Source organism: Octodon degus, unplaced genomic scaffold, assembly GCF_000260255.1.
Source record: "Octodon degus isolate 3935 unplaced genomic scaffold, OctDeg1.0 scaffold00150, whole genome shotgun sequence".
NCBI classification, from domain to species: Eukaryota; Metazoa; Chordata; class Mammalia; order Rodentia; family Octodontidae; genus Octodon; species Octodon degus.
Window position 1 is genome coordinate 3,704,890 of NW_004524726.1, and position 10,775 is coordinate 3,715,664.

At 34.2% G+C, this 10,775-nt stretch overlaps 1 protein-coding gene across 1 annotated transcript in view; it reads right to left on the minus strand.

Annotated features, from left to right (window-relative positions):
* The window catches only part of Tdrd3 (tudor domain containing 3), a 136,346-nt gene that overhangs the window by 113,964 nt on the left and 11,607 nt on the right, over positions 1-10,775 (minus strand). The window contains 1 exon segment of the mRNA XM_012517180.2: positions 660-820. Coding sequence (XP_012372634.1) covers positions 660-733 — 74 coding nt within the window. The 5' untranslated portion in view covers positions 734-820.

Below are 10,775 nucleotides of genomic sequence, written 5' to 3' on the forward strand. Positions count from 1 at the left end.
AAACTGTACTTCCGATTTGATTTGAAACTGTCTCATTGCTATATGTTTATCAATAAAACTGTAGAAAAAAAAATAAAAAAAATAAAATAATGAACACACACACACACACAAAAAAAGAAATTGTGAACAATGGATAACCTAAGTTTTCTTCTAAAATAAAAAAGCAAAAAGATTTCATCTTAGGGGCAGCCAGATAGCTCAGTCAATTAAAGCGCCGACTTAGGCAGATACAGGGAGCAGGGTTCGATCCCCAGCATGCCATGCCAGTCTTGCTCCCAGGGCACACTGAGACAGCCATAGAGACTGGGCATGGTGTCATGTGCCTGTAATCCCTGGCACTTGGGAGGCTAAAAACAGGAAAATCACTACGAGTCCAATCTGTATACTGAGACTCTGTAGAACCTGTACTCAATACATTTTTTTAAAAAAGGTTTAATCTTCACAGAAGAACACATTAAACTTGTTTTTATAATTAACACTGGATATAGAAGTAACTAATTCCACTCTTATTTTCTATATAAATGAAGCTGAAATACAGAGCTCGGTAATTTCTGAAAAACTGTAACATGCATTTGAGTTCTTTCCTTCTTTTCAAAGTTCTTAAAATCCATGTTAACACCTTCAAACATTTTATAAAAAATATATAAAGCACCAATCACCTTATTTTTGACATATAACTAAATTCTACTGCTGTGCAACTTGTATGACCATCAGTCATCTGCATAGGCAGCATCCTTGGTGCAGCCTGAGATTCTTCGTTGTCCTTTGGTGCAGCAACATTGCGAATTTTTTGAATTTGCAAAACACATGGGCCTTCAAGCTGTCAAAACACAAAAGAAACAAATCAGTTCCTGTGTTTTTGTTTATAGTGTTTCTCTGTTTATTAATGCTTATTCATTATGATTTATAAAAATAATTACAATTAAATCTAAAACTGAAATACTACATAGAAATTATATGAATATATTTAGATCTATCAAGTGGCTTTGTTTTTTAGTATTTACAAAATAATTCTCTGAACAGTTTAAAACAAATTCTAAATTCAATTTTATAGTAATAAGTTATATTTTGAAATGAAATGTATTAACGCATGCGTTTAGTCTTACAGGCTCTAAATGGTTCATATATATCCCGCTCCCCACCCCACATGCATATTAAGAGACACTACAGAGACAAAGAACTTCACAGTTTCTTAAAGAACACCAATTTTATGGCAACTATTCCAAAGAATGCTTTCCGTTCAGACATGAAATTGAAAGTGCACCCTCTTCTGGTGTAAATGAAGAATGAAATATCCCAAAGAAACTATATTATAATTCAAATAAGTTATATTTGATTTTTATCAGTATTTCAGTTTTAAAATGACATTAAATCTAGCAATGTATTAGGTGTGTTCACAGCACAGAAAAGAAATGTTCTCTGGCCAAATTTCAAAGACAAAAAGATATAATGGACTAATTAGCTGTAAATTTAAAAGTTTTATGTAATACAACACTTATAACAAAGTTAAGAAATTACAGTAAACTTTGCTTATACATCTGAGAAATAAATTTTACCAAAAAAATCCACATAATAGAAGATATATTTATGTAATATAATACATTAAGGGAAAAGGCTATTTTCTAAATAAACTCAAGTAAAATTTTTTATGTGCATATTAATTTATATTTTTAGCAAAACAATGTAAAAGGTTTGGCAAACATTAATGCTTAATTTCTTGAGCAAGTACATTCTCAAACTGTAAAATCTTTACCCATATTTCCAAGTACTTTGTCTACAAAAATAATTGATATAAATTTAGATCTAGAGAATATATTTTTTAAAAAAGGAATCTAAAATTTCATCTTCCAACTGGAAAAAATATTCCACGCTAAAATAAGTTCAAAGCCCATACATGGACAGATAAGCTGCTAATTCAGAATGAACTTTTTCTTTAACTTTTGTTAATGACATTAAAAATAAACACATTTAAATTAAATTGTGGCTATGAAAATATTCAACACTCTCCTTTTTTCCCAGTATTTTTTAGCTTAGGTACTGAAAAATGTCTTGCCTGTGCTAACAGTCCCACCAGTGACACGTACCTACTTCAATTTACATTTAAATTAATTAAGTTGAAATGAAATAAAAAACTCAAGTGTTCACTTGTTCTAATTATATTTCAAGTTTTCTCTACTTGGAGGGCACAGATAGAGACAATGCATTGTAACTGTGCACCAGTGGTAATCTAGTAATATGTTCCAAAGTTGAGGCTAATTTACCCTGTATACTACATTTTCATTGTAAAGTGGGAGAGAAACATTTGCTTCTACTTAACTCTTGGTAAAAAAGAAATTAAATTTCATTAACTTACTACTTGCTGTCTTACAGAGCAACAAGCCTACCCTCACTCAGTACATGAAACATGTAAAGGTCACAAGACATCATCAAAAATCTGGGAAATGCTGTATTCCAGGGATGCTGACATGGCACCTCCACTGGTTTATTCACTTTTAGTGTGTAACAAACTATCTATTCTTCATGAATAGCTACATGTGCTATACAGGTTACATTACCTAATTTTAACCAGTAATGTTCACCAAGTAAGACAGTTTACAGTATTTTAAAAGATTCTGCTAACACACACACACACACACACACACACACACACACTGAAGATATGCTAACAATGCAATAACAAGGTAGGTATAGGACCATTTGTTAATCTACTACTGGCTAACTATCAGAATAAAAAATTGGGGAATTAGGATCAAAGAGTCCTGATATTTCCCAGCAAGTAGTTTCTTTGGTCAATTAATACAACTCCTGGCCTTTCCATTCCTTTTAACTAAATTCAATAGTGGCTCCTTCAAAAGGTAAGATCACTCGGAACTGAGAATGTGAGGTCATACAGGAAAAGGATCTTTCTGGATATAATTAGAGATCCAGAGATCAGAACATCCTGGGCTACAGTGGACCCTAAATTCAATGACAAATATCCTGAAAGAAAAGGAGAAAACAAACAGAGATAGATGCCACATGAAATGGAGACAAAAATTGAAGTTACCCATCTACAAGCTGAAAGTGGACAATGAATGCCCCACTCCTACCAAAACTTAGAGAAGCACAGAGCAGACTCCTCTCAAGGTCTCCAGAAGGAACAACTCTGCTCTTAGCTGGATTTTAGACACCACGTAAACAAAAAAGTGAGAATATAAACTTCCCTTCTTTTAAACTACTACATTGTGTTAATTTGTTATAATAGCCTCAGCTCACTAAGATATCCACCATGCACTACTTGTCTGGAAATAAACTGTGTATGTTACCCTCAACCTCTTCCTTCTTTCACTTGGAATCTAGCCAGCAACCCTGAGTGAGGAAGGAGGCACTAACTCGGCCTCAATCAGCAATTGCCACAAGTGAGTGTGCAAGTCTCGCTATCACTTAGCCATGTCTTCCAAATGCATTTTTATTAGTAATTAAGTTGGTACTCTGGGCTAATGCAGGTACTATTTATTAGACAGTCTTGAAAAACTCCCAAATTTTACAAAATCACTTCTAAATTAGAATTATCAAGTGTTAATGTTAGTGGTTCCACAATTCAGAAATATTCTATAGGTAAACCACCAGATACAATGAAGTTTTCATATTCTATAATACAGTTTATTATGCTCAGTAGGCAAAACATAAGGAGTATCAGACCTACATAAAATATAAACAATAGAATAAAAGATGATGACTCCAAGATCCTAAATCTTGAACCTAAAATCATCTGAAAGCAGCCATAAAAATAGGTGAAAGAATACTACTCAGCCACAAGGAAGGACAACTTTGAGACATCTGTAGGAAAATGAGCTTAAAAAATATAATGCTGAATAAAATAAATCAGACATACAAACTTAAAATATCATATAGTATCTCTTACCTGAGTAAGGCAAAAATAAACTAAGAGAAAAATAAAGAAAGGATAAAATGAGAGACAAGGAGACAGATCTCTTGCAGATGGGAAGGGCTCCAGGTGACTAAAGGAGTGGGTAAAGGGAAGGTGGGAAATGTGTTTGCTGAAGAAGCCCAGACACAAGGTCCTAATAACCTCAATGGACGTGGACATGACATGCCCTAAGTCTGAACTAAGATTCACAATATCAATAAGAATGAAAGAAGGAAAGAACTATGGGGGGTGCGAGCTGTATTATGTGCATGTACCAACTGCCCAAGACAACTATAAAATGCATGTACCTTAAAGGTGCATATTTTAAAAATAGCATTTTAAAAAACAGATAGGAACTTAAAAAAAATCTTTGCTGAACTACTATTAAAGGTAACCTCCAAGTACAAAGACATTAATTTTAGATGAAAATAATAAAGCTTAATCTTGTCAAGATTTACTATAAGTGAACAGGAAAAACCAAATGAAATTATTGTAAAAATTTTAATAGCTAACAATAATGTATCATTTCTATCTCCAGTTAAATATCTCTAATAAACAATAGCATGATTCTTTTAGAAATATTCTGAATGTTTTATGCCCTTAGACAATGCTTGTTACCTAGACTACACACTAGCCATACAAACTGATAATATACTTAAATACCTTTATAAATTTACTTATCTATTGATCATATTAAATAACATTATTGTAGATATTCAGATTCTCTAAAGTTTGGATGGCACACAGCCAGCTCTCTACAATCTGCTCAAACCTGCATAAACAGTTAAAACTAAGACTTTGTTTTAGACTCAAGAAACCAACTAAGTTCATACACTGTATGACACTCAAGATTGATAGTATCTGGCAAGACACTTCTGTTTACAATCTTACCAATTCTCTTGAGAAAGAAATTTATCTATCTATACCTAACAACATAGGCATCATATTCTCCACCAAAACTAAAAATAAGCCATATACCTAAAAGGAACACTCCATCATTATTGCAAAAGGGGTTAAAATTAAGTTTCATCCTCCAAGTCCTTTGAATGTTTACTTAAAATCATAATTCATTTATTTTTATCTTAGTGCAATCAACAGTTATTTCCAATGGCTTCAGGGGAGCTTTGATAAGGCTCTTTGTTCATCCATTAATTATGAGGCAGGAATTTTGATAAAACTACTCACTTCTTCACCAGAGTCCAGGCAACTAAGCAATGTTTTAAGCCAGCTGCCTTGGTGAAGAAACACTAACTCAGCTTACTGCTGCTTTGAAAATCTAAAGGATAAGCTTTAAATAGTATTTATGATGTTCACTTTCTTACCTACTTCTTTTGCTTCCAAAATAACTCAGGAGCATCTGAACACAATCTGACGACGATAAACACAGGAATGTCCAGGAAGAGAGAAGGAAAATCAAAGTACGATTTGTCAGAGCTTGCACCATCCTAAGTATAATATCAGGTCTAAGTGCACTAAAATAAAGAACCCTACTATGTTAAAAATTTTAGAAATATTTCCTCTGTTCTCCAGTTAGATACCCAGAATTAGACCAGATCTGGAAGAATTTTCCTCCAGAAAAAAGTGACACTTGCTTCTGGAAGCAACTGAGAATGTGAACTTTAGGCCAATGACAGCGTGTCAGAGTCAACCTTAACCAGAGCCCTACAAGTCATTACAAGTCAGCAGCACTCCAAGTAGCCTCAGGCAGAAGCAAGCACATGGTCCTTCCAGTAAAAAGCACTTCTAATTCAGATGTCCAGGAATTTCACATAAAAAGATCAAGAAACATTAAAATACAAGAAAATACTATGAGATTTATAAGAAAACAAGCCCACACACATAATAAATAAAATCTTAGGTCTTTAAGATCTTGAGAATTCGGCATTACTGAACATAGACTGTAGTGTAATATGCCTAATCTGAAGAATTTATACAGAATTCTGAATCTAGTAACTAAGAACAAATATTTCCCTTAAGCAAACATGATTATTTAAGACTACATATGAAATCATAAAGCTTTACAAAATTTCAAAGCACACCTACCATTCAATCAAAAATCTCACAACAATGTATGTCAATTAGAAATCTTTTAATAAAAAGAAAAAATATTCTATAAAACAGCAAAGAAGGAATCATAGATGAACTAAAAATTACTTAGAACTGATATGGAAACAATACATAAGACATTTTTAAGTATAGTTAAAATAGTGCAATGAGAAAAATTACTAGCGTTAAGGTATCTTTTATCAAGAAAGAGGAAAGCTAATAAACTGAACTAAAGGTTGGGGGGGGGGAACTGAGTTCAAGTTAGGCTTGGAAACAATCTAAACAGACTCTGACTTCAGCAAAGTCACAGCATCACATTTCCATAGTGAAAAGAAGGCTGGCTGTCACTTTTGCTTGTGGTGTTCTTCTAAAGACTGCCCAGACAATAGTGCCGGTGACTTATCAGGGCACCTACCACTGAGTAGGTTCTCAACAGAGGACAGATGATACCACGGAATCCAGGGTCCTGCTAGATAAGTGAGGGACTTGTACCAAACATGATCAAGAAAAAAAAAAATCAGAAAGGATCCTTCCCAAAGGATAGATTTTGAAAAGTACCCCTACTTCCAATCTCAAATTTCCCAAGTATGCAGCAAGAGAATTCAAAAGGAAAAAGATAACAATAAAAGAAAAATTGCTGAATCATACACGTGGTGCTACGTTTACTGGATTTAATTCTATCATCTAGGAATTTAAAAACATTTACTAAATGCCTGATAACTCAGATGGACAATAGAATCTTGAACAGGTTTTCCCAAAGGACAGAAAGTTAAAAGCATTATTTATTTATATAGCAAAATAAAAGAGCCAACAGTTTGCTCTTGTGCAATGACTTAAGAGTAATTACAGCAAATAAAATACAAAGCAAAAGAAACACTTCTTCCACTCCTTCACTGGTCAGTTTCCTAACTTTATTCTTTATCTTTTTTTGTTCGCTGGCAGGAAAAAGTTTTTAAAAAGAAAGACAAAGTTTATTTTTCAATTATCAAGTATATATATACACACACACATATATACATACATACATAATATACAGTATATATGAGTATATGTTTTAAGAAGTCTTTTAAATTACACAGAAGTCTTAATGCCACTAATCACTTGTAAAGTAACTATTTACATGAATTCATTTTTCTGAAAATACAAGTCATGTTTAATAACATACTGAGACACTGATAAACTATAATATTTAAAGACTAAACATAAAAATAGAAAAATTTAAACTAAAAATTGACACTTTATACATTGATTTTCTTTTTTTTTAAAGATCTGTTTTTCTAGATAGTGTAAGAGAAGGCAATCACTCCCCCTTTGAATTTTAAGGCAGTGCAGCCATCTAGTGGCTAATGTTGGCATTGCTGAGGTTCAGTCACCTAAAATGCGAGCATCAGTTTCACATTTAAAAGGGTATAAAGCAACCTATCAGTCCTAGTTTTTTTTTTTATTACTTTTATTAGTACATGTTTGCAGCACATAACAATTACACTCATCATGGTGAGTTTTCATATGTACGTAACACATAATTCTTTGTATTCCCTTCACCTCTTAGAAAAAGAACACAAAACTATATTGGATTATTTTGCTGAATTCATACACCTGCAATATATGAATGGCAATGGAACACCCATCTCTAACAAAAGTAAACAAAAAAGGGGGATATAAATGAAGGACCATTTTGTAGTGAAAATATATGTCTGTAGATACAAAATAGCATAGATATTCAGCTACTTTCTCTCAGTTCCATGAGAAGAAAGTTTTGAACTAATAATGTTTAGACAAGATATCGTGGAGCTGGGGAGATGGCTCAGTGGAATAAGCACTTTCTTGGCAAGCACAAGGGCCTGAGTTCAATCCTCGTTTCCACCAAAAAAAAAAAAAAAAGAAAAAAAAAGATACAGTGTCTGCATCTTGTACTATGAATAACTATTACAAAGACAACAATATGCAATGTATTAATTATTATAACTGTCCTACTAATCTGTTTTGAAATTGTCTCATTGCTACTTCTTTGTCAATAAAATTAATATTAAAAAATTGAAAACTCTCTCTGTACAGGCTCCACAGCAATGCACAAAGGTCCTGAAGAAGCTGGACTGATAACAAAGCATTTTTATGTTAACCTGTAATTCATAATTAATATTTGTATTTGGCTTTAAAAGGCTATCAAACAACTGCAACAAAGCAATAGAGACAAGTGTGAAAAGTATTAAAGTCATACTTCCTTCTCAGCATGAATGGAATGAAAAATAACCTGAGGAAAACTACATTAATTGCTGACAGTCATGCACATTTTTGCCATTTTACTTTGTACCAAAATATCAGTGATGACAAAAATTATTAAGATTTTAGTTTCAGAACCCAAATGACAATGTCTTTCTGAAGGTCTCACAAGGGTGGTAAAATAAATGTATTCCAGATTGCATGTCTTCTAACTATAGTCCTACACTTTTCTCATTTGGTCACAAATCCCACCAGCTCTCCATTCTCTTCCCACTCTCAAATTCTGAGAACTGTGACTACACTGTAACACAGAACGTGCAGGCATCTACTTTTGGCCTTCACAGGAAAGGAAATCTGGAGACTTCTCCCTGTACTTTTAACACTGACCTACTGTGGAGAAACTCAGGAATCAGCTCTGTGCCTCTGGCCTGGAGAGTGAGTTTCCAAGGGGGGTGCAGAAGACACATGACATGGGGACCACTAACTTTTGTCTTCTTCCTCCTTCTGTAGGAGAGGCTAGTGGAGGCTGTGCCCACTAACGTGAGAGCCTCTTTCCCCCTCCTGCTCCTGAAGTATCTGTTCCTGAAATGCTGACGTAAATACTAAGTCTCCTTCTTTCCTCTGGTTTCTCTTTTATCAGAAATTTTGGTGTCACAGACAAGCTTGCAATTTAGTAAGATATTTGAGCTAACACTGACTTTATTACAGAAATCAGTCTAGCACAAGCGGTAGAGTTCTGTGTTAGTGTGACAGGACAACACCCAGACAGTAATCGATGCATCTGTTTGCCTTACTTCACTTACTAAGTTTCCTTGGACATGATGATTCATATATTTTTAGACTTCTAGACCAAATATATCATCTTAAGTTCCTCAGAATCCTCAAGACTTCCATATACACAGTACTCCATTTACGTATGTACATCGTCTCACTTAATTCCCCAATGTCACAAGGAATAATGCTTGAGTAAGAAAATTAAAAGTCATATAAATTAATAAACAAGAGGGGGGCTGAGGAGATAGCACAGTGGTCTAAGCGCCTGCCTGGCAAGCACAAGGACCAGGTTCTAGCCCCAGTACCACCATGCCAGCCCTGTAACCCCAGGCTGTGGCGGCACACGTCTGTAATCCCAGCACCAGTGAGGCTGACACAGGAGGATCTGAGTCCGAGCTGCATAGCAAGACCCTATACCAAATAAATAAATAAGTAAAAGATTTTTTAAAATAAAAATAAACAAACAAATGAGAAAACAAATTCAAATCCTGGCCAACAATTACACCTGTATCTTTCCAGTTTGTTACTGAGCCCTAAAACTTTATTTCTTTCTACAGTCAATCTCAATCATGACTTTTCTGATTCTTAGAACAGCTAGTCTATCACATACTGTTTTTTGTCTAAGTTAGTTCTTAGACTGTTGACTTATAGCACGCTTACTAGAAAGCAACTGCATAGCTCATTCTCTCTCCCCTTCCACGTTCTCTTCTGTCCCCCTCCAAATCATGCTCCCCACACGTTTCACCCTTTTTTAATTTAAAAAGAAAATTAGAAACTATTATTTTATACTAAATTCTGGTACGGCCAAGAAATAAGCAGATTACTATTCAAATATGCCACAAGTGCTCTACGTACAGATTAAAATAAATTCACTTCATACTACAACTGTAACACACATAATTACTGACTGATGATTCTGCAGTCAAGTCCAAGTAACAGTTCAACCACCAATGACACGACAAGTGCTAATTATATCCCAATGAAGACAGAAATAAAGGGGACTTTATTTCAATGAGTCTTCTTTATAAAGAACACAAATTAAATTCACACAGAAAATATATTTAACATTTACTTTAGCCTAAAAATTGTTTCACTGTTTTGTTTTGGACAGTACTAGAGACTGAACATAGCACTGAGCTATGTCCCTAACCCCTTGGAGAAGGGTGTAAGTTACCCAGGGGGGACTACAACTAGCTACCCTACTCCCTCAGCCTCCCATGTGCTGGATTACAGGCATGCACCTACTTTTTTATATAACACATCAAGTTTTAACAGAAAAACCAAACAAGTAATATCTGCATAAGTTTCTTAAACTTCTACTTAAATTATTTGCTAAAATATCTTCATTGTAGAAATGAATGTATACTGTGAGATACAATTAAATTTGTCATCAGAAGAAGTAATAAAAGGAAAAATTATGACTAAAGACCCAGATAGATAACTAAATTCCTGTTTCATGAGAAAATGGCTTATTTTATAACTTCATTTTGTATATAAAGTTACATTAACATTTTAAAAGGATAAAATTTGGTACAGAACAATTAAAAAGCTTTATTTTTATTATAGCTAGCTACAACTGAAGGTAATCTCTAAAGATTACATAACAAAACATTCGAAACAAAAATTCTGAGCAAGTGAAGGGTAGCTGGGTGAAGTGGTGCACAACCGTAGTCCTAGCACTTCAGGAGCTGAGGAAAGGAAGATCATTGTGAGTTTGAGTCCAGCCTGTACCTCTGGAGAGACCCTGTCTCAAAAAGCCAAACAAATGAAGAGAAGGGGTGGGGGGGAGAGGGAGAGAGAAAGCGGAGGGAGAGAGAGAGGGAGA